A 22,229-nucleotide genomic window follows, 5' to 3' on the forward strand; every position below is an offset into this window, starting at 1 on the left:
AGTTCACAGGTGTAACGGCAGAAGCATGAACCGCTCCAGATTCGCAGCTAGTAGCAAAACGGGAGGGTTTCGCGATGTGCCGTCACACCGGCCCCACCTGGGGGCGGGCCAGGGCGCCGCGCACGGCGCTGCAGGGGGAGGGAGCCGGTGCACGGGGCTGGATCTCGGGGGCCTGATCCCCCGGTGTAAATCAGCCTCGCTCCTTTGGAGTCAATGGGGCCAGATCCCCACCTGGTGTAAATCAGCATCGCTCCATTGGAGTCAATGGGACCAGATCCCCACTGGGTGTAAATCAGCATCGCTCCATTGGAGTCAATGGGGCCAGATCCCCACCGGGTGTAAATCAGCATCGCTCCATTGGAGTCAATGGGGCCAGATTCCCACCTGATGTAAATCAGCATCGCTCCATTGGAGTCAATGGGGCCAGATCCCCACCTGGTGTAAATCAGCATCGCTCCATTGGAGTCAATGGGGCCAGATCCCCCACCTGGTGTAAATCAGCATTGCTCCATTGGAGTCAATGGGGCCAGATTCCCACCTGGTGTATATCAGCATCACTCCATTGGAGTCAATGGGGCCAGATTCCCACTGGGTGTAAATCAGCATCGCTCCATTGGAGTCAATGGGGCCAGATCCCCACCTGGTGTAAATCAGCATCGCTCCATTGGAGTCAATGGGGCCAGATTCCCACTGGGTGTAAATCAGCATCGCTCCATTGGAGTCAATGGGGCCAGATCCCCACCGGGTGTAAATCAGCATCACTCCATTGGAGTCAATGGGGCCAGATCCCCAACGGGTGTAAATCACCATCGCTCCATTGGAGTCAATGGGGCCAGATCCCCACCGGGTGTAAATCATCATTGCTCCATTGGACTGAGGCCTATTTACTCCACCTGAGGATCTAGCCCATTGTTACAGTAGCTGCTAAACGCCTGTCAGAGCTGGAGGCTCCCTTCGTGCCCAGCCACAGCGAGGAACAGTTTTCGCTCAGTTAGGTTTGTTTGTTTTAATCTCATTCCCACGTGGGACAGCTGGAAATTTCAAAACACCTGGATTTCCAGCCGAAGATCCTGAGTTCTGATCTGCTTTGGGGAAAAAAAGCCATTTTCCCTCTAAAGAAATTTTTTAAAAAGTTTTGAACCAACTTTTTTCCCCCAGCTCTGATGGTTATTGTTATGTTCCTGGCGTACAGATAGAGAAGTTACACAAAAACATAAAATCCTTTCACGGGGCTGTTGCAACGTAACTCGGCTTTATTTCTCAGCATTCAGAATGACAACACACAAGAACCAAAAAACCAGAGAGAGACAAAACAGGCTGCTCCCTGCAGCCCAGCTTACCCCTTACTCTAAACCGGCTCTCTGCAGACTGACAGCTGCGACCCAGATTCCACACTTCCCTACAGAGCCCCAGTCTGCCAGCAGGACCAGGAAGCCCCCCCCCCCCAATTTAAAGTGCTAGCTTACCATCTGAAACCTGTTTCAATACATTGTGGTTATTAGCCTCAGCAAAAGGAGCTCTTGTGTCAACAACATGCAATGAAGGGGGAAGAGAGGCTTGCTCTCAGAACAAGCAATGAGGAATTACAAACCCTTGCATCAGAACCAACCTTGCACAATGCAAAGGAGCGAGTGAGCGCAAAGCTAGAACGCAGGGGCTTCATTGGCCATGTAGTTTGCAAGCTGCCCTCTCTCTCCTGGATCTCCCCAGCTCCCTGCCAATGACCCACCCTACTCCTTCTAACCTCCTTCCAGCTATTCTAAAGGACTGGCCAGCTTCCTGCCTATTCCTCAGCTCAGCTCAGCTGGATCCTGGTAGGAGAAATTCTCACCCCAGAGGTAGAACGCGCTAATGGATCCAGTCCGGGGGTCCCCGGATGCTCCATGCGTTGCATGGCCTTTCTAAGTCCTGCAGGGCTGCTCAGCAGAGGTGAGCCGGAGTTTTTCCACAAAAGTTTGTCTCCAATTCAAGTTCACCGCAACTTCTGGCAGGAAACTGATGCATTTTCAGGACTGACAAAGTTTGGAGGAAAACAATGCTTTGAAATGGGCAAAGCATCCTGTTGGGGCATTTTCCCACCAAGAATTCTGGATTCCTGGTTCAGAACGACGGCTGGATTTGGAAATTGAAGCGCAGCAGAGTACAAAGAAATGAAAACGGCCAACGTCAAAGTGCTGTGACACGATCCACGTGAAACTGGTGGATGGGCCCGACGCAATTTTCCTTCCCAGCTTCCGTGAAACTTTTGGAGACTTGAACTTTTGGTCCTGATTTGGGGACGGGAAAATTATCCGCCGTCGTGAAAGTGTTTGCAAGACAGGACATCTCTTTCCAGCCCAGCTCCTCTGCTCCGACTGACTGGTAGGGACATCTCTGGACCAACACCAAATGATGCACAGGCCCCTTTCTAACACCCCCCCCCCCACACACACACACACTTCCGTGGCCTGTGCAGGGGCCCTCCCCAGCTGGTGTGGAACTGGCTTGCGGTGTGGCCAAAGCTCACTGAGCTACAGCTGTTGTCAGCTCCTGGGGGTTATGGGAGTGGAGAGCATGAGTTAGAGCAGCCCCAAGGCTGCTCTTGCTAAGACTGGGGATCAGATAGGACCCAGCATATGGAGAACAGCAAGATGGGTCAAAGCTACGGCTGCCTCCAACCACTTCTGGGCATGTCCCAAACACGGGGAGCACTTAGGGGAGAATTAGTTCTCCCAGTCCAATCCCCCCTTCTCTAGCCACTGGCTCCCGCTTCCCATGAGCTCTGCACTAACCACCAGAACCCCCTTCTCCTCCCAGAGCCCGGGGTAGAACCCAGGAGATCTGACTGCTGTGTCACTGCTCCATGGTGCCTCTCGGCAGCAGGGCTGTTTGCCTGGCACGTTTCACCAACGCTTGGCTCGCATGCTTGTGTACATGCACCCGCTGCTGGGCCCTCCCCCCTCACTGTTGCAAGGAAGGAGGGGAAGGGGCTATGCGTGAGTGAGTTTCTCCTTCGTAACCGCCTTCCCCGGGGTCAGCTGCCGCATCCTGTTTCTGCAGAGGTCCCCAGGGAATTGGAAAGGAGCCGTGGGTTCATGCCCCTGATGGCTTGGGTGAGTCACGTTATTGTGCTGGGCCTCAGTTTCCCCATTTGTGAAACAGGGATGATACTTGCTCTGTCTAGTTGTTCTCTAGGGCAGGGACTGTCCCTCATTCTGTCTGTGTGACGGCCCAGTGGGGCCCCGATCTCAGCTGGCACCTGTGCAGCACCCAGCCCAGTGGCCTGTGTCAGCCGGGGTCTGTGCCGTGCCGTTCTCCAGTGTTGCCGTAATAAGCAGTAATAAGTGACTGGCCCAAGGTGACTCAGAGAGGCTGCTTCAGAGAGGAAGGATGGCCCAGTGGTTAGAGCACTCAGCTGGGACTTGGGAGAACTGGGTCCAAGTCCCTGCTCCTCCCCTCACGCCTTGTGTGACCTTGGGCAAGTCACTTAGCCGCTCCGTGCCTCAGTTTCCCCATGCATACAATGGGGATAGTCACCCACAGCCATGCGGAGTTACGCCAGCTCGGGGTCCAGCCCAGTGACCCCTAATGAAGCTGTGCCCATTTACACCAGGATCTGGCCTCAGTGACCCCCCCACAGCACAACCCCCTTTGCACCAGCTGTGGATCGGGCCCCCACTTTCCGAGCACGCAGCCCCTCTACTGAGGCTGCCAGGGCTGCTTATGGCGGGTTCAACCTCTGCAGTGTCTCTTCTCCGGCGTGAGCAGCCAGCCTGCCGGCAGCTTTGCCAGGGAGGATGAGGGATTGCTGAGCCGTCTCCGTGCCAGCCCTGCAGTGCAGCCACTCCCACGCCCTGGCCCGGCTCTCCTCGCGCTGCCTGAAGGCAGGGTGCTGGAGAACTCAAGGCCCTGGGCTGCCCATGGGCAGCGGCAGAATGAAAGCCCCATCCTCGGAGCCAGGCCCCTGGCGGGTGGAAACGGGCATTGCTCCATTGGAGTGCAGGCAGCTATGCCACTTGGCCTCACTGGGCGGAGAGTTGCCAGGTGTCCGAACACCCAGTCAAAAAGGGGCCCTCCCCAGCCCAGTGAACATGAGTGAGGGTGGGGGGAAGCGAGCGACGGAGCGAGTCTCTCCCCCATTATCAGACCCACCCCTGTGTTTTTAAACAACAAAAGGGAAGAACTCGAACCCTCTGAGAAACACCCCCGAGAAAAACCCTTCCTCTGGGGAACGCGGCCTCCCACGTTTGCCACCCGGCCATTCCTCATGCCCCTTTCCTAAGCATCCCTAGGGACTGCGGATTCATATTAAAGACCAGCACTTATATTTTAGGGGCCGGGTGCTTCTTTGTAAATGACATGCCTGAGCTCAGCCAGAAACGGGTGGATCTTCCCCCCCACACCCCCACCCTTGCCGTGTATAAACTTTTAAGCAGCAACCAACCCTCGATGATCACATATAAGGCCGGAAGGAACCACTGAGCTGCGCCTGGCCTCTTGGATAACTGGATTCCTGATGGTCCCTGCCGGCCATAAAATCCGTCGGTCCTTCCTGGAAGAACAAAACCCCAAGGGTTTGGCGGCCGTAAGCCATCCAATCGGAGCCGGTGCTCCAGGCTGCTGCAACCAAAGCCAGTCTCAGCGGCACCAGGGGGTGCTACACCTTGAGGTGCCGGGGCAGGAGAGAACACGCGGTGGGACCCTGCTATTAATCCAGCAATGTGGAATGCAGGTGCCCCAAGCCGCCTTCACAGGCCCAGTTCTTGAAGATTTCCAGCAGCCTGGGTAATGCTCAGACAACCCCACGCCACCTTGTGGCCAAATAAGCACAGCCCTGGCCCTCAGCCGGTGCCAAGCTGGCCTGCAGGAGTGGCGGGGAATAGGAGACATTCTTCTCACCAGAATGCTTGCCGCCCCAATTGGGGGGGATACACCAACCAGGGGGGTATCATTAAACATTTTAACTCTGATGTCCCCCCCAGATCCCAGTTCAAGTTACACCTTACCCCGCTCGATCCCCACGCACCAAGGTTCGGTGGCGTTGCTGTGTGCCGCCGTGACACGCTGTCCCCCAGAGGCAGCTGCAGTTCGGGGAAGGCACATCGTACAGCTTGCAAGGCTGCTCGGGGGAAGCCGGGAGGTCCAAAGAACTCCGGTTCAGGATCCACCGTCCAGGCCTGGGTTTTTATCATTTGTATTACGGCAATGCCTCGGCACTGCACTCTTGGCCCAGGGCACCCACTGTGCCAGGAGCTGCGCATACACCGTGAAGAGACGGTCCCTCCTCCAGAGAGCTAGTCATCTAAGTAGGACTGGCTGAGGTTTTTTGTTCATACCTTTCTCTGCACCCCCACCCCCCAGGACAAAAAATGGCTAGTTTTGTCAACACACAAATGTCCGTTTCCAACAACATTTTGCAGGTGTTTTGCTGAAACCAACTCCAAAAACTGCCAGTGGTTTGGGGGTAAAAAAAAACCCCAACATTTTAAAAAAACAATTTGTTTTCCACCAATGGAAAAAAATATATAGAAAAATCCAATGAAACATAAATTCTTTCCCCCGGTCTAATTCCTCCCCGTCCTAAGGGGAAAAAGCCAAATTCCCAGAGCAGTGTTGGAAAAGTTTTAGCCCAGGTCGCAAACTAGAAATCGTGCCGCTATTTCTGTCGGTGAGTTTGTAAATACGTCCTTTATTAATGGAAAACTTTAGAACAGAAAAGCAGCTCAGAGAATATGATTCTTTATTTCTATTGCAATAGCATCTGGGAGCCCCGGTCATAGCCTGTTACCCTTTTGCGCACGGTGCTGTACAAGCACAAAAGAGCGATTTATTTTCCCCCAAAGAACCCCACTGGAAGGTGACTTTCATTTGGGGTTTTTCCCCTCTGATCGGTACAAACTGGAATAAAAAGCAGGGCAAAGAGCCCATGGAACGTGCGTCTCAATCTCGGCCTGCCAAGGCTCAGCAAGGAAACGGAGCGCAGCGAGAACAGAACAGGAAGCGTGAAATAGACAAGAGGACGCCAGAGCGGAGCGCTCCGGAGAGCCAGCCTAAGCACTGCCAGTAAATCCCGCAGAGGTTCTGATAAGGGGCAGCGTTGCCCAGTCGACCGTGACTCAGAAGACCTGGGTTCTATTCCCCGGCTCTGCCACTGCCAGCTGGGTGACCTTGAGCATGTCACATGCCCGCTCTGTGCCTCAGTTTCCCCTCCCATATTTTGCCTGTTTCAACTAAGCTCTTCTCTAGGTGCCACGCCATGGGGTCCCAACACAGCTGCTGCTGCCGCCGCCATGGGGCTAATAACAATGATCTCTAAGAGGGAGCGGGACCGTTTCCAAAGGGAAATGGGCATCCGTCTCCCACGGTGCCCTTTGAAAGAGCCCGGTGTGAAAGAGGCCTGGGGACCTCAGCACAGGGCAAATTTCAGTCCCCAACTGGTTCGATGGCACATGTTAGCAAAGGCAGCTTTAACCCACTAGACCCCACTCCCCTCCCACAGCTGAGGATAGAACCCAGGCGTCCTGGCTCCAAGCCCCCACCATTGCTCTAAGCCACTAGACCCCACTCCCCTCCCACAGCTGGGGATAGAACCCAGGAGTCCTGGCTCCCAGCCCCCTCACTGCTCTAACCCACTAGACCCCACTCCCCTCCCAGGAGTCCTGCTCCCTAGCACACCTCCCCTCCCCCACCCGCTCTAGCCACTAGACGCCACTCCCCTCCCAGAGCAGGGGAGAGAACCCAGGGAAAAGCACTGCTGAGTCACCAAGTCGGTTGTGTCCCCCGCCCCGCCCAACACATGAACTTCCAGCTGGTGCCAGGCGTGGGATACAGGCTTAGAAAGCGACACCAATCAGACCCCGGTGGGGGCAGGGACTTCCAAGCCCCTCACTCAATCAAGTCCCACCTAGTGAGTGGGTCCCCGCCCCCCAATGACAATGCCGCTGCCCCCTCCCCGCGGGCAGGGCCCCCCGCCTACAGGCTGCTGAGGTGCAGCGCCATGCACAGCAGGTTGACTCCGTTGCAGGCGAGGCAGACGAGGTTGCAGAGGGTCGACAGCCCGTGGCGTTTGAAGAACGTCTGCCGCGCGGCCTGGTACTTGGGGTCCCTCTCCCGCAGCTGCTGGTACGTCTCGCGCCGGGCCGCCAGCCCCACCTCCCCGCCCAGGCCGTGCTCCCGCTCGATGGCCTGCAACTGGAACATGGCTGCCGTGGTGGCCGGGGACAAGCCCAGGGCATTAACGCTGGCCAGGAGGAGGCAGACGAAGTAGAGCGAGCCCTGGGGGAGGAAACAGAGAGATGGTTGGGATGGTGGCATGGGACACTGGGTGTCAGGACGCCTGGGTTCTGTCCCCAGCTCTGGGAGGCGAATGGGGTCTGGCAGACTGAACGGACGAAGCTGGAGATAGAACCCAGGCATCCTGACACCCAGCCCCCACTGCTCTAACCACTAGACCTCACTCCCCTCCCACAGCCAGTGTTACCTAGCAGCTCTGTGTTCTTGGGGAACCAGGGTGCAGCATCCAGCCTGTCTGACTCACGAAAGACCCAACCCCCACCCCCAGCCTCTGCTTAAACCAAAACCCATCAGAAGAAAGACTTACAAAGAGCATTGACAAGGCCGTGGGAGACACCCCTAAACCCCTGGGATAAGGGGGACGGGATTAAGGAAACTCCGCTGGCCTCATTTGCATCAAAGATGGGACAAGGAGGCACCTCCATGAGCACACAGAACGGAGAACAGAGATTCCAGGGCAAGAACCGCAGGGAACTCTGGGACCAGAAAAGCAGGGGCGCACTGCATGATGGGGGATCTCTGCTCCACATGTTAATGGACCCACGCCGGCACACCCCCAGCTCAGCAGTGATCAGCCCAATTCTAGTAATAAATCCTCGATTGGTATCCAAAATAGTGAAACTCCTTAATTGCTTTGTGAGCGCCCTCCAAGGATCACCGCCCAAAGCCAGGCGTGAGCCGCTCCCGTGTCTAGCCTGAACAAAGCAACGTTGCTATTCTCCCTTGTTCACACACAAACAAATCTAGTGTTCTCCCTTGAACCGTGGTTGTTTCTCTACAAAACCCCCCTCCCCATGCTCTGGATGCTCTGATGCCTGGATCCAAACTCTGCATCAGTTCCACTGGGACTTCAGCTTCTCCTGACTGACTGTGCTGGGGGGCTCCGCCTGTCTCCAGTACTCCGGACCCTCAGCTACCACCTGGAGTGGTGACACCCCAGCTCCGGGTATAACCTTCTGACCCTGACTTGTGCGACCAGTTATAGCAGGGGTGGCCCCCTGCTCTGAGCCTGCAGTGCCCTCGCTCCTCCCCCTCGCCCCCACAGCCTCTTGCACGCCAGGAAACAGCTGATCGGTGCGGGGAAGGAGGGGGAGGTGCTGATCGGCGGGTGGGTGGGAGGCGCTGGGAGCTGGGGGAGGCAGGGGGAGAGCGGATGGGGGCTGCTGATCTATTACTGTGGCTCTTTGGCAACGTACATTGGTAAATTCTGGCTCCGTCTCAGGCTCTGGTCGGCCACCTCAAATTATCGTTTTCTCAAGCTGACTTTTATAGTCAAGTGAAAGTTCGATTTAATATTATCACTGCTTTGTTTGCTTGGCTCCCGCCTGGTTATTACCTGGCAATAAATAACTTTCATGATTACGCTGGTTGCGTCTCTCTCTCCCCCCCTCGTGGGCGTTTCTTTGGTTTCCCCATTCGCTCTGCAGCAACGCTCCTCGTACCCAAGCTAAAGATCCCTGCAGCGCCCCAAAATCCGGTGGGGTTTGCTCATCCAGCGGGTTGCTACCAGGACAATTGTAACGTGACAGTGGGGACAGGGACGTGCTGAACCTGGGATATACGAGGGTGGCAGCTTGGAGGTGCTGCTCGGCCCAGCCTGCTCAGGCCGGGGACATATAAGGGGCCGGCTTAGGAGTGCTGATTAACCCCGTCCGCTCAGACGGGCTCTGTTCATGTGTGTGTGGGTGTGTTCATCTGATCCTGGGGCTGGAGGAACCCAGCCCGGGGGAACCGAGGTCCTGCAGGGTAGCTCCATTGGGAGGGGACTCGCAGCAGGGAGAACACAAGTGACACAAGCAGCACGTTGATAGAATTACAGACCCCCCCCACCCTAGAAGAGTGACCCTAATAAATGAGCGTACCCCAAAGTAACGGGCAACGCTGGTAACACCAGGAATAGAACCCAGGCGTCCTGGCACTAAGGCCCTGCTTGCTCTAACCACTAGACATCACTCCCCTCACAGAGCCAGGAATAGAACCCAGGCGTCCTGATACCAAGCCCCACACTGCTCTAACCACTAGACCCCACTCCCCTCCAAAAGGGAGAGATGCAAAGAGTCCTGGCTCTGAATACCCTCCCCCACCAACCTACTAGACCCCACTCCACCCCCCTCCCAGAGCCAGGGACAGAACCCAGGCCCACACCGCTCTAACCACTAGACCCCACTCCCCTCCCAGAACCCAGGCATCGTGCACTTTAACCACTTTCCCATTCTCAGCTAACCCTGGAAGTCACCGATGGCAGGGAGCTGACGCGAAGTGGTGCGACCGACCCACCCGCCCGACAAGGGGGGGGGGGCGGCTCACGAGGGGCCGGGGCTGTGCCTGGCCCCTCGATGGTACCTGCAGGGTCTCCCCACTGCTCAGCAGCTCTCGGGGGTGGTAGCAGGCGAAGATGGAGAGGTTGAGGAAGGCGCAGGCCACCAGGGTGTAGAAGTAGAAGGGGAAGAGCTTGCTCTGGACGAGGCCGAAGGTGTGTCGGCTCACGCTCCGGATCAGCACAAACCCTAAGCCAAGGAGAGAGGAGGAAATCAAGGCACGCAGAGAGCGTTAGAGCCATGGGGCTGGGAGCCAGGACGCCTGGGTTCTATCCCGGCTCTGGGAGGGGAGTGGGGTCTAGTGGTTAGAGCCATGGGGCTGGGAGCCAGGACGCCTGGGTTCTACCCCGGGTCTGGGAGAGGAGTGGGGTCTAGTGGTTAGAGCAGGGACCCAGGAGTCCTGGTTCTAAGAAGGGAGTACGGTCTAATGGTTACGGGAGGGGAGGGGAGGGGCTGGGTGTCAGACTCCTGGGTTCTATTCCCAGCTCTGAGAGCCAGAGGGTCCCTTCCCAGAGACCCAGGCAGCACATCCCACCTGAGATGAAGGTGACCCATATCTGCATCCCCCAGGCCAGAGACAGGATGAAGAGCTGAGCGACTTTAGCCAGGCTGCTGGGCTCCCCTTCCAGCGGCATCTCTGCTGCGTTTACAGACCTGGAGGCAGAGAGGTGGGGAGACCCCACAATGAGTTCTGGGGGGCAGGGACGGCCATTCCCAGCGCTCTCTGGGTCACTGCAGAGTAACGAGATCATGCATAGGTGAGGTATCCTGGGCAGGCCCCAGGCCGAGATCAAGGCCCCTGGGGCTGATCCTGGCTGAGATCAGGGCCCGTTGTGCCGGACGCGGCACGGAAACAGCAAAAGATGATCCCTGCCCCTAAGAGCTCAGTCTAAACAGACAAATAATAAAACACTCCTGAGCTCTTCCCAGCCAGAGATCTCAAAGCACGTCACAATTATCCCCATATCCCACATGGGGAAACCAAGGCACAGAGCAGGGAAGCTCCCGGCTCTGCCACTGGTCTGCTGGGGGAATGGAACCCAGGTGGTCCCAGTCCCGGCACTAGCTGCTAGACCACACTCCCCTCCCAGCAAGGTCATCACACCCAATGTAAAGGTGGGGAAACTGAGGCACAGAGCAATTAAACGACTTACAAAACCGACCCGAGAGGGGGGTGAAGATGGCAGAGCAGCCGGGGGCTAGAACAGCAGGGAGGCCGGGCTCAGTCAGCGCTGGTACAGGAGAGCACCGGGGCTGGCGAGTGGAGATAAGGGTGGGGTGGGGAGGGGGGCGGGGATGGGCAGAAGCCTGGTGTAGGATCATGGCTCCCACAGCCAATGGCCCAGATAGAGAGACGCTGCCCCGCCCTGCCCCCTAGAATCGTCGTGGGGAGGGGCGGGCGTAGCACGACAGACAGATCTAGGGAGACCCGTCGTGGGGGCCTCAGGACGCCTGGGTTCCCTTCCTGCCTCTGGGCTAAGGTCACTCGGCGAGCCAGCCACACAGTTGGGCAGGGAACCCAGGAGTCCTGCCCCCGCCCCCCCCCGGCCAGGGCTGGGAGCAGCGCCCGGGAGCGTGGGGTCGGGAACCGGGAGGTTCCCAGCCTTGCACACGATCGCCGGGAGGGGGCAAAGTCCCTGCCCAGCCTCGGGGCCCCACAAGAGCCAACCGGGCAAGCCAGGGACCCACGGGAGACCCCACCCCGCGTGGCTGCTCCCCCGGCCCCACACGTGCTCTTGGCTCTTCTCTTTGCCCCACTCCTGCCGTCCCCGCCCCCCCACACCCCGCCCCGTGCACAGATCGGGCCCTGGGGGCGGGGGGGGGGTCGGCTCCCTACCTGCCCCGCCCGCGGGCTGCTCCTGCCCGGGCTCAGCTGTCCCGTCGCTCTGGTCACGCCCCCTTGCCCTCAAGGCTCCACCCCCTTCCTGGCCCCTGCCCAATCCCCTCGCGAGGGGAGCTCCAGGCCAATAGGGACTGAGGGGGGGATGAGATCACGCAGGGGGTGGGGCTAGAAAGCCACGCCCCTTGGCCTTTGTGATTGTTTTTGTTACATGGGGGGTGTGGCGGCCTGGATGGGTCAAACCCCGCCCCCCCTTGTCCCCCCCCGCGCGCGCTTTGGGGTCCACGTGGGCCCCTGGCAGCGGGGCAGAGACCCGGAGGCGATGGATGCGCTCAAGGGGCAGGTCCTGACCACCAAGGTACCCGGGCAGCCGGGCTGAGCCCCGACCCAGCTCATCACCCCGGCCCCAGGCGGGCAGCGCCGGCCCTCGCACAGACCCACCGGGCGACCCGCCCCTGCCCAGATCCGGGGCCCATCGACCCTGGTATCCTGCCCACTGGGGGAGCATCAACCCCAATATCCCACCCCCTGGGGGCCCATCAACCCTGGTATCCCACCCACCAGGGGCCCATCAACCCTGGTATCCTGCCCACTGGGAGCCCATCGACCCCAATATCCCAGCCCCTGGGGCCCATCAACCCTGGTATCCTGCCCACTGGGGGAGCATCAACCCCAATATCCCACCCCCTGGGGGCCCATCAACCCTGGTATCCCACCTCCTAGCCCCAGGTCAGACCAGGACCCATTGACCCTGGTATCTCACCCCCTGGGGGAGCATCAACCCCAATATCCCACCCCCTGGGGGACCATCAACCCTGGTATCCCACCCACCAGGGGCCCATCAACCCTGGTATCCTGCCCACTGGGGGAGCATCAACCCCAATATCCCACCCCCTGGGGGCCCATCAACCCTGGTATCCCACCTCCTAGCCCCAGGTCAGACCAGGACCCATTGACCCTGGTATCTCACCCCCTGGGGGCCCATCAACCCTGGTATCCTGCCCACTGGGAGTCCATCGACCCCAATATCCCAGCCCCTGGGGGCCCATCAACCCTGGTATCCTGCCCACTGGGGGGAGCATCAACCCCAATATCCCACCCCCTGGGGGCCCATCAACCCTGGTATCCCACCCACCAGCGGCCCATCAACCCTGGTATCCTGCCCACTGGGGGAGCATCAACCCCAATATCCCACCCCCTGGGGGCCCATCAACCCTGGTATCCCGCCTCCTAGCCCCAGGTCAGACCAGGAGCCCATCAACCCTGGTATCCCACCCTCCAGCTTTGCCAGTACCCCTCATTCCTGACCCACAGCCCCCTACTATTCCAGTCTAGGCCCTTTGCAGGTGAATTGAGCTTCCCTGTATATGATGGTGTGTTGATTTTGCAAGGCAGACATCACTGCAGGGAGGCAGGTTGCAATGCAGCATCCCCTTTCCATTGCCAAGCCGAGCGGATACCACCCCTTTCCCGGGGGAGGGGTAGACGGGGGTATGTGGGTAGCTGAATTCTCCCCCTTTGTTTCCAGGAGACCACTTTGATCACAGTCTCCAAGGAGGACAAGAATAGGGGCAATGCACCCAGCTGCTACTTATCCAGGGCCAGCAGCAATGCAGGGCTGGTAAGCGACTCCGTGCCACTGGGAACGGAAAGAGAATCCTGGTCCTTGCCGCTGGAAAGCCCGGAGACCCCATCGTGCCGGGGCTCTGAGTCTGCCTGGCTCCCCATCACCCCACTCCCTAGTTTGGGGCTCAGACAGAGGGTGATGGCTCTAAACCCTCTTTGCGCTGCTCTTCTTTCTGTCTCCAGTGACATCGAGAGCAGCCTCGAGGCTGCTCTAATTCGTGCCCTGCCCAGGGAATGGCCAAGCTCTGGGCATGCCCCCGATCCCGCCCCCCCTTACTCTGCTTTCACACCAGCCGGGAGGCCCCTTGCCCAGAGGGATACTCCGGGGGGCCTCTTCCCACCCCCTTTGTGCTCCCAGAGCGGCTATAAAGGGGCCTGAGCGTCAATGAGAATGGGGTCCCTGCCCCCCCCAAAGGACACAGGATTCACCCCACACACACCTGAGCCACTCCCAGCCTCATCCCCATGGGCTGAGTCCATCACTCAGACCCCTAGACAATCATCTCTACCCCCCCGACGCCGAGCTCGCAGGGGCTAACGGGGAAAGTGGTGTTGTGGGTACAGGCTGACGCCCCCTCTGATCCCCTCCCTGCAGAGCCAGCTGGAGACGGAGGCCTTCGAGACAAATGGTGAGAGACGATCCCACCTCCGTGATGGGGGCAGGGGGCAGACCTGGCTGATCCTTTGTGGGGTCGGGGGTCACTAGACCTGGAGGGCAGCGAGTGGGCGTGGCCAGCCAAGACACATCCCCTCCTCAGCAGGCAGTGGGGTGGGATGCCCTCTGGGGAGGGAGCCTGGCTTCCTGGCCCTGATTGGGGAGTGGTAGGAGGAGCCAGGGTGGACCCCATTAGGGGGCAGATGAGCTGGCTTTGGGGTCAGGCTGAGGGGCAGTGTCCCAAGCCGGCGGGGGGAGGAGGGCATGCTGTGGGATTGAGGGGGGACCTGGTCAAGACACCTGTGTTAGGGAGAGCAGCCTTGGGACTGCTCTAACTCGTGCTCGGCCTCGTCCATGGGCCCCTGGGGAACAGAGAACAACCACAGCACAGTGTACCCCAATCTCCCCCTATGCCAGTGCAGAGCCAGGGTGGCACAGAGAAGCAGGCTCCGCATGTTTTTAAGTCCTTCCTCGGGCTCCATCCCCATGCCAGCTCCAGCTCCCCATTCACCCCCAGCCGCCTTTGCTCTGTGGCAGGGATGATCCAGGCAATGCTCCCAGATTCCCAGAAGATCCTGAAAAATGAGCTGGAGATCATCAAAAGCCAACTCCATGCCCAGGCAAAGGTAACCACAGCAGGGAGAGGGGATTTGTTGTGTGCATTACGGTAGCATCTAGGGTTCCCCACTGGGCTGGGCGCTGCACAGACCTCGACCAGGATCAGGGCCCCATTGGGCTGGGTGCTGTCCAGACACGTAATGAGGGCCAGTCCCTGCTCCAGCTTACAATGTAAACACACAAAAGGTGGGAAGGGAAACTGAGGCACATAGCAGCAAAGCGATTTGCCCAAGGCCACCCAGCAAGTTCAGTCCAGAACTGGGACTAGAACCGTGGTGTCCTGTCACCCAGCCTGGTGCCCCATGCGCTAAATCCCACTGTCTCTCCAGCCCAGCTCCCTTTCCGTCTACACTCAGGGGCCCTGGGAAACAACCAGAGGCAGTGGGGCTGGGTGTCAGGGCTCAGCCCATGAATCCCCTCTGTTGCGTGTCTCTGTGACAGGCCTTCGAAGCCCTGAGCCACTCGGTCTCCCTGCTGGAGCAGGAGAGCAGCCTGCAGCAGCGAAAGATCCAGCAGCTGGAAGGTGAGACACAGTTCAGTCCCCGTCGGAGCCGGCTCTCCCAGCAGAGGGCTCTGCAGACCAGGGGATTATCTCCAGTCATTGGATTATGGCAGCTCCATTGTGCTGGGCGCTGCATAGACACCCCCCCGGACCAAGATCGGGGCCTCCGTTGTGCCAGGCGCTGCATGGTTCCCTGCCCCTGACCCCTCCGACCAAGAACGGGGCCCTGCCCAGTCATAGGGCAAGCGACAGGTCCTGCACTGAACATTTCACCATAGAGAGAGAGAAAGGAAAGAGCGTTATCCTCATTGTAGACATGGGGAAACTGAGGCACAGGGCGGGACAGTGACTCACCCAAGGTCACACAGGGAGTCAGTGGCAGAGCTGGGAGTTGAACCTGGATCTCCTGAGTCCCAGTCTGGGGCCTGAACCACCGGCCCAGCCTCCATCGTTTCCCAGAAGGGCTGGGATTGTCAAAGGCACCAAGGGCCCCTGGGCTCCTAATTCCCCTTTAAAACCTCAGCCTAGAACGTTTTCAGTAGCTCCTCCCCCAAATAACCCCTCTAGCTCCTCCCTTCTCTGTAGCTCCTCCCCAAATAGCCCCTCCCTCATCAAGAGCCCCTCCTTCCTCTATAGCTCCTCCCCCACCAGTAGGTCCGCCCCTCAAATCCACATGGTAATGTTTGAGTGGGTGTAAAGAGCCCCCCTCTTCTCCCCACAGAGGAGCTGAGCCGAGCCTGCGGCCCGGCCCAGGGGGAGATGTTCGAGCGGCTGGTGGACGGGAAGATCCTGGATGTCTGGGCTGCCATGGCCAAGGAGGTGGAAGGGCTGCAGGAGTCTCTGCTGGAGCGCCCCGACCACCGCATGATCCAGCGGGGGGACTCGCTGGAGAACCTGTCCTTGGAGATCCTGGAGAGGTTAGACCGGGCATGGGGGGCTGATTCCACAGCAAGGGGGGCTCCCAAATCTGCTGCCCCCGGGATCCCGATACCCCTCCCCCGACTGGATCAGGGCCCTGCACAGTCATAGAGCACGAGACAGGCCCTGCACTGAAGATTGTACCCTCTAGACAGACAAAGGAAAGATCATTATCCCCGTTGGAGAGATGGGGAAACTGAGGCACAGGGCAGGGCAGCAACTCGCCCAAGGTCACACAGGGAGTCAGCGGCAGACCTGGGCGTTGAACCTGGATCCCCTGAGTCCTAGTCCAGGGCCCGAACTGCCAGCACTTGCCCCTCTCCCAGCAGCCCCGTGCACCCATCACCTGCCCATGCATGGGATAGGAGTGCTGCTCGCACGGTAATAGCCCCTGTGGGGCCAGGCGTGGCACAGACACCTGGTGAGAGACAGTCATTGCCCCAAAACTATCGACAAAAGCTGGGAGGGGAAACTGAGGCACGGAGGGGTCCCAGCTGCAGGGCTGGGAATAGAACCCAGGCATCCAGAGTCTCAGGCTGGGTGCCAAGTCGCTGGAGCCCGCCTGCCCCCCTGTGGCGTTACCACATTGAGCGTCACAGAGCTTCCAGACGCAACCTGTGGTGGTGGTTTCAGAGCAGAAAGGGGTGAAATCTTGGCCCCACAAGGCGCCTAATTCCTGTGTGACCTTTAAAAATCTCCCCCAAGAACATTTTCAGTGGGAGCCCCTCCCTCTTCATAGCTCCTCCCCCCCTCCCTCCTCAGTAGCTCCTCCCCCCGGATTGACTGCCCTGGGCCCAGGATATCACCCGAGCGGGGTACCCAGACCACTCCTGCTGGTGGAAGCCCCCTGCTCTGCAGATTTCCCCAGCCCGACCTGGGGCAATGGTGCCAGGAGCCTGTGGCTTTCAGACGACTTTCCTCTTCCTGTAGCAAGAAATTCCTCTGGGAGGAGCTGGAGTCAGTGCAAGGTGAGATGAGGAGGATCCATCAGAAATTGAGTAGGTACCCTGCAGAATATCCCTTTCTTTGCCCCCAGCCCTCAGGTGGCTATGGGTAAAAATCCCCCCCATGGGTGCATGGCACAGTAGGCCCTCCAGAGCACCTTCCAGCCCTGGATCTCCCAGCTGGCTTGCTTGTCCGGAGGGGAAACTGAGGCACGGAAGGGCCTGGCACAAAGTTCAGGCCATGAGCCAGGGATAGAACCCAGGAGTCCTGGCTCACACCCCCCTTAATCTAACTATTACACCACACTCTCTCAAGGAACCAAACCCAGATCTCTGCCTCCCAGGCCCAGTGCCTTAACCACGGGGTCACCTGTCCTCTCTGCCTTGTAGCCCTGCTGGGAGGCAGGTCTGCATCATCAGCCCCATTTTCCAGGTGGGAAAACTGAGGCCCGGAGGCGCCTTGCGCTCTGCTGAGGGCCCCACTGCAAGTCAAGGGGCGGGAGCAGTGCTGGGCTCCAGTGATTCCAGGCAGCAGGGCCAGACGTGCCACTAGGAGCATTTGGTTAGCGGTGGAGCCCGTTCTGGGAGGGTCTGGGTGGGGTGTGGGGAACCCTGAACTGGGGGCTCTGATTTTTCTCTTCCGCAGAGGATCAGGAGGATGATATAACCAAGAACCTCGTCAGCATAAAGAAAATGCAGGAGAATCAAGTGAAATGCAGAAAGGTGAGACGTGGGGGAGGGGAGGAAGAGGCAAGGGGGTGGGGCTACACGATGCTCCTCCCCCTTTGCGGTCCATTCACAAACCAGGCACACACTGCTGCCAGGGGAGAGCGCCGGCTATGGAGCCTCTCCCTGCAGGACAGCGCCCCCTAGTGCCATACTGGGGCATTGAGGCCAGCCCTGACTGTGAGGGGAGAGCGCCCCCTGCTGAGCCCCCCAAGCTGCAGAGCAGATCTCTGTGCCCCAATGGTCTGGTCGGGTGGAACCCCAGTTACCAGAACAGCCCCCCTCTCTCCCCAGATCCTGTCGCAGCTGAAGGGCAAAGGGCCGGGCGCAGAGGGGACCCCGGAGTCCGTGGGCGGAGGCAGAGATGGCCGGCCGGTGAAAGAGGAGCTCAATGATATATGGTAAGGGCGGCCAGGCTCCCGTCCCCCAGCCCCTCTCCATGCTGAGCTGTACTGGAGCCCCCCATCTGTCCTGTGCACCCCCTTCGCTGGGCTCTCGTTGCAGCCACTAGGGGTCAGCACTGACTGCCAAGGGAGAGCACCCCCTACTGGGCCCCCACTCACAGCACAGCACCCCCTAGTGCCACCCTGGGGCTCTGGGGTCAGCACTGACTGCCTGAGAGAGCGCCCCCTACTGAGCCCCCGCCCCACAGCACAGCTCCCCATAGTGCCACACTGGGGCTCTGGGGTCAGCACTGACTGCCTGAGAGAGCGCCCCCTACTGAGCCCGCGCCCCACGGCACAGCTCCCCCTAGTGCCACCCTGGGGCTCTGGGGTCAGCACTGACTGCCTGGGAGAGCGCCCCCTACTGAGCCCGCGCCCCACGGCACAGCTCCCCGTAGCGCCACCCTGGGGCTCTGGGGTCAGCACTGACTGCCTGGGAGAGAGCCCCCTACTGAGCCCGTGCCCCACGGCACAGCTCCCCCTAGTGCCACCCTGGGGCTCTGGGGTCAGAACTGACTGCCTGGGAGAGCGCCCCCTACTGAACCCCTACCCCACAGCACAGCTCCCCATAGCGCCACACTGGGGCTCTGGGGTCAGCACTGGCTGCAAGGGGAGAGCACCCCCTACTGAGCCCTCGCCCTGCTCCCTGCAGCACAGCGCCCCCTAGCGCTTTCTGCATGGCCTCCCTTTGCCCACCGCTGAGGTGAACGCGCCTGCCTGCTCCCAGGTTTGAACCCTGGGCCCTGCGGGGGTATAGGCCAGAGCTAAAGGAGCAGCTCTGTGAGCAGGCAGCAGTAGTAGGTTGTTATGTTCTTTCACACATCAGTCACTAGAAGGCGCTGAAGAGAAGCCCAGGCTGGGCTTGGCTCAGGGGTCCCTGCGTAACTGGGGTATCCCCAGCCCTTGCAGTCTGTCTGCACTATCACCTCAGCACCCCCGGCCTAGTGGGGGGATCTGTTAACGGGGTCTCCCCATACAGGTCGGCCGTCAACACCCTGCGGAACTCCGTGGCCCACTGCAGCCTCCGGGGCGACGGGCAGGCGGCGGTGAGGGTCACAGGTGAGCGCGGGGGGGGGGAGGGCAGGGTGTGAGGTGGGGATCGGGGGCTGGGTGTGGGATCGGGGCAGGGAGGTGGAAGGGGCTGGGTGTGAGGGGATGGGTGAAATGGGGAGGGCAGGGGCTGGGTGTGGGATGTGGGGGGCTGGGGATGTCAGTAGGGAGCTTCAGGGGGTGTATGTGTGGGGCTGGGGTAAATCCACATGGCTCCACTGGAGTCGAGGGGGGTCAGTTCTCAGCAGCTGGGGGTCTGGCCCCTCTGTGTCGAAGCTCCCTGGGGCGGAGCCCCGAGTGCCCTCCCCGTGACTGAGAACCCCCCACCCCTCTTGCCCCGCCAGGCCGTCGTAGCCGTCGGCACCGCATGTCCATCTCGGCCAACCCGCCGGCCCCTGCCGCGGAGCCAGCCCTGCGCCTGTGCCAGGAGGAGAGCAGCTCAGACCACAGCTCCTGCGAGGGCCCCTGCCTCTAGGGGGGGCTGTGCTGGTAAGACCCCTCCCCCCGCCCTCCCTGCTGCTGGTCCTGGGCTGTGCTGGGCCAACCGGGGCAAACCCCTCACGGAAACACCTGCACAGGGACTTGTGCCTGCAGCCCCCCGTGGGATGAGGCCCTGGGCAGCAGGCCATGGCTGAGAACCCAGGCGTCCGGCCATCCCATTCCAATCTCTGCAGACCATGGCTGAGAACCCAGGCGTCCGGCCATCCCATTCCAATCTCTGCAGGCCATGGCTGAGAACCCAGGCGTCCGGCCATCCCATTCCAATCTCTGCAGGCCATGGCTGAGAACCCAGGCATCCGGCCATCCCATTCCAATCTCTGCAGACCATGGCTGAGAACCCAGGCGTCCGGCCATCCCATTCCAATCTCTGCAGACCCTGGGCAGCAGGCCATGGCTGAGAACCCAGGCATCCGGCCACCCAGTCCCGATCTCTGCAACCCCTCTCTGCAACCCCTCTCCCACTGTGCAGGAAGGCTGAGAACCCAGGCATCCGGCCACCCAGTCCCGATCTCTGCAACCCCTCTCCCACTGTGCGGGAAGGCTGAGAACCCAGGCGTCCGGACACCCCATTCCAATCTCTGCAACCCCTCTCCCTAGGTTGCCCAGATGAGAGATGTGAAATATCAGGATGGGGGTGGGGGTGCCGCCGGAGCATAGGAAAAATTGGTGGGGGCTGAGCACCCACTGGCAGCTCCGCACCCTGCCCCCCCCCAGCTCGCTTCTGCTGTGCCTCCACCTCCCCTGAGCTGGCTGCCGCGTCCTGCTTCTCCCCCCCCCGCCCCCCCCCGCGCTTGCACCACCATACAGCTGATTAGCGCAAGCCTGGGAGGGAGGGAGGAGGAACATGGTGCGCTTGGGGAAGAGGGGGGGCCAGGGCGGGGATTTGGGGAGGGATCCAGTGGGGCAGTGAGGGGGCAGGGCTGGGGGCAGGGCAAGGGCGGGAATTTGGGGAGAGATCCAATGGGGGAGGGAGGGAGCGGAGTCGGGGCAGGGCCGAGGCATGAGCCCCCTCCGCCTGTGCGCCGGAGGGCAAAATATCAGGACAATTCGGGAGGTGAGACAAACGAGTAAATATCGGGACAGTCCCAATAAAATCAGGACATCTGGTCACCTTGCCTCTCCCACTGGGGGAAGGCTGAGAACCCAGGCATCCGGCCATCCCATTCCAATCTCTGCAGACCCTGGGCAGCAGGCCATGGCTGAGAACCCAGGCGTCCGGCCACCCAATCCCGATCTCTGCAACCCCTCTCCCACTGGGGGAAGGCTGAGAACCCAGGCATCCGGCCACCCCCTTCCAGGGCTGCTGCCCCCTCCCCTGGGTCTCTGCAGCTGAGGGACTGTTGTGCCCTGACAATTAAAGGGCCAGCGTGCTAATTTGCCCTCCTCTCTTTCCCCCAGGCTGAGAGCAGAGAGTGCCTGGGACCTGCCGGGACCCGGCCTACGGATGAGACAGAATTAAACAGCTGCTTGGGAGTGACTGGGTCTGGGGGCCTTCAGTGGTGCCCGAATCCCTAAGGCCAGATCGGAGGAACTCAGGGGCCCAACCCAGCGGGGACGGTTTCCTGGCCAGACGGGACGGGTCCGTCAGATCTAGTCTGACCTCCCGGGTAGGGGGGAACGGACACCCTGCACATACAGGGCTGGGAGGATAAGAGGGGGAGTGAGGGGAGGTGGTGGGAGGTGGAGGTGGAGGTGAGGGGAAGCTGGCTCCAGGCTGGGAAGGAGGGTCCTGGGGGTTCCTACTGTGCCTGTTCCAGCCCCTCTCGTCTCCACCCCTGCCCCGCCCTGTGGATCGCAGGCCGGAGAATTGCGTCCACTGGTTCCTAGAGCCAGCTCCGAGCTGGAGCCTTTTTAGAAAGTTCCCCTGATCTCCAAGTTGTGAGGCTCCACCACTGCCCTGGGTCAGTTCTCGGATAGTTCATTCCCCATGCTCTTAAAAACGGGCTCCTTATTTGTAGTCTGCATGTGCCTTGCTCTGGCTCCCAGCCGCTGGATCTCGCCGGACCCTTTTCTGCTGGATCCCAGAGCCCGCGAGGATCCGAAATCTCCTCCCCAGGCAGCTACCCGGAGCCGGGATCGAGTCACCGCTTAACCTGCACTTGGCTCAGCCAGGGCTGCCCAGAGGCCTCGGGTCCTGCAGAGGCCCCCATGAGAATATCGTATTTTATAGTATTGCGACTTTTTTTTATGGAAGGGGCCCCCGAAATTGCTTTGCCCCAGGCCCCCTGAATCCTCTGGGTGGCCCTGGGCTCAGCTTCTTGAGTCTCACGAAGGGGGCGACTCGTTCTCGTAGCCCCCGGGGGAAGCCCGCACCCCAGTAACTGACTCGCCAAGCGCTTCAACGACTCCGTCACTGTTCACAACCTGCCCGGCTGCCGGGACGAGAGGTCTCTGCGTTTTCCGGGGGGCTGGGCCGCTTCACCCTCGTGCGTGACCCATTCCCGGCCCCAGCCGCAGACAGATTTCACCATGCTGCCTTGCAGGCCTCTTGGCTAGGCCCTGGTGATAGCGATCGCTCGTCTCCCCAGTCCTCCGTTTCCGTCCCGCGTCCTGCGCTGACTCTCCTCCCATCATCCCCCAGGAGTTACTGACCAGAAGCTCCTCCCGAAATGATCCCACAAGCCTGGGAATATTCTTGACATTTGAGATGTTACAGCTGCTTCACTGGGGCATTTTCTGCTCTACTGACTCCAGGCTGGGGCTTTTCCCTCTCGGGGTGGGGTTTATTGGTTCTCACGCTTCCCTTTTGCCATGTGTTCCTAGATCCAAACTAGCCTCTTGCTAATTAGTATTTTTATGTTAGAAGCCCCAGCTAA

General features: G+C 60.0%; 2 protein-coding genes across 4 annotated transcripts; one reads left to right on the forward strand and one right to left on the reverse strand.

The window, feature by feature from the left end:
• Positions 1-6,659: 6,659 nt before the first annotated feature.
• Positions 6,660-11,541, reverse strand: TMEM205 (transmembrane protein 205). 3 transcript variants are annotated; one of them, XM_039513722.1, is made up of 4 exons: positions 11,428-11,477; positions 10,126-10,322; positions 9,616-9,779; positions 6,660-7,254 (listed from the first exon to the last, which is right to left on the reverse strand). In XM_039513722.1, exons 2-4 carry the CDS (start codon positions 10,223-10,225, stop codon positions 6,952-6,954), a joined length of 567 nt encoding a protein of 188 aa, XP_039369656.1. In that variant the 5' UTR covers positions 10,226-10,322; positions 11,428-11,477; the 3' UTR covers positions 6,660-6,951. The 3 variants fall into 3 exon arrangements, with proteins under 3 accessions (XP_039369656.1, XP_039369654.1, XP_039369655.1); XM_039513720.1 differs by having other exon boundaries at positions 6,661-7,254; positions 10,126-10,244; positions 11,428-11,541; XM_039513721.1 differs by lacking the exon at positions 11,428-11,477 and adding an exon at positions 10,745-11,258 and having other exon boundaries at positions 6,661-7,254; positions 10,126-10,244.
• An 88-nt stretch (positions 11,542-11,629) lies between these two features.
• CCDC159 (coiled-coil domain containing 159) lies at positions 11,630-20,890 on the forward strand. Its single transcript, XM_039513719.1, has 12 exons — positions 11,630-11,788; positions 12,959-13,051; positions 13,652-13,685; positions 14,249-14,337; positions 14,771-14,852; positions 15,553-15,748; positions 16,680-16,717; positions 17,340-17,416; positions 17,714-17,820; positions 18,842-18,921; positions 19,257-19,401; positions 20,812-20,890. Exons 1-11 carry the CDS (start codon positions 11,642-11,644, stop codon positions 19,385-19,387), a joined length of 1,074 nt encoding a protein of 357 aa, XP_039369653.1. The 5' UTR covers positions 11,630-11,641; the 3' UTR covers positions 19,388-19,401; positions 20,812-20,890.
• The last annotated feature ends 1,339 nt before the right edge of the window (positions 20,891-22,229 follow it).

This window comes from Mauremys reevesii, linkage group 25, assembly GCF_016161935.1.
Source record: "Mauremys reevesii isolate NIE-2019 linkage group 25, ASM1616193v1, whole genome shotgun sequence".
NCBI classification, from domain to species: Eukaryota; Metazoa; Chordata; order Testudines; family Geoemydidae; genus Mauremys; species Mauremys reevesii.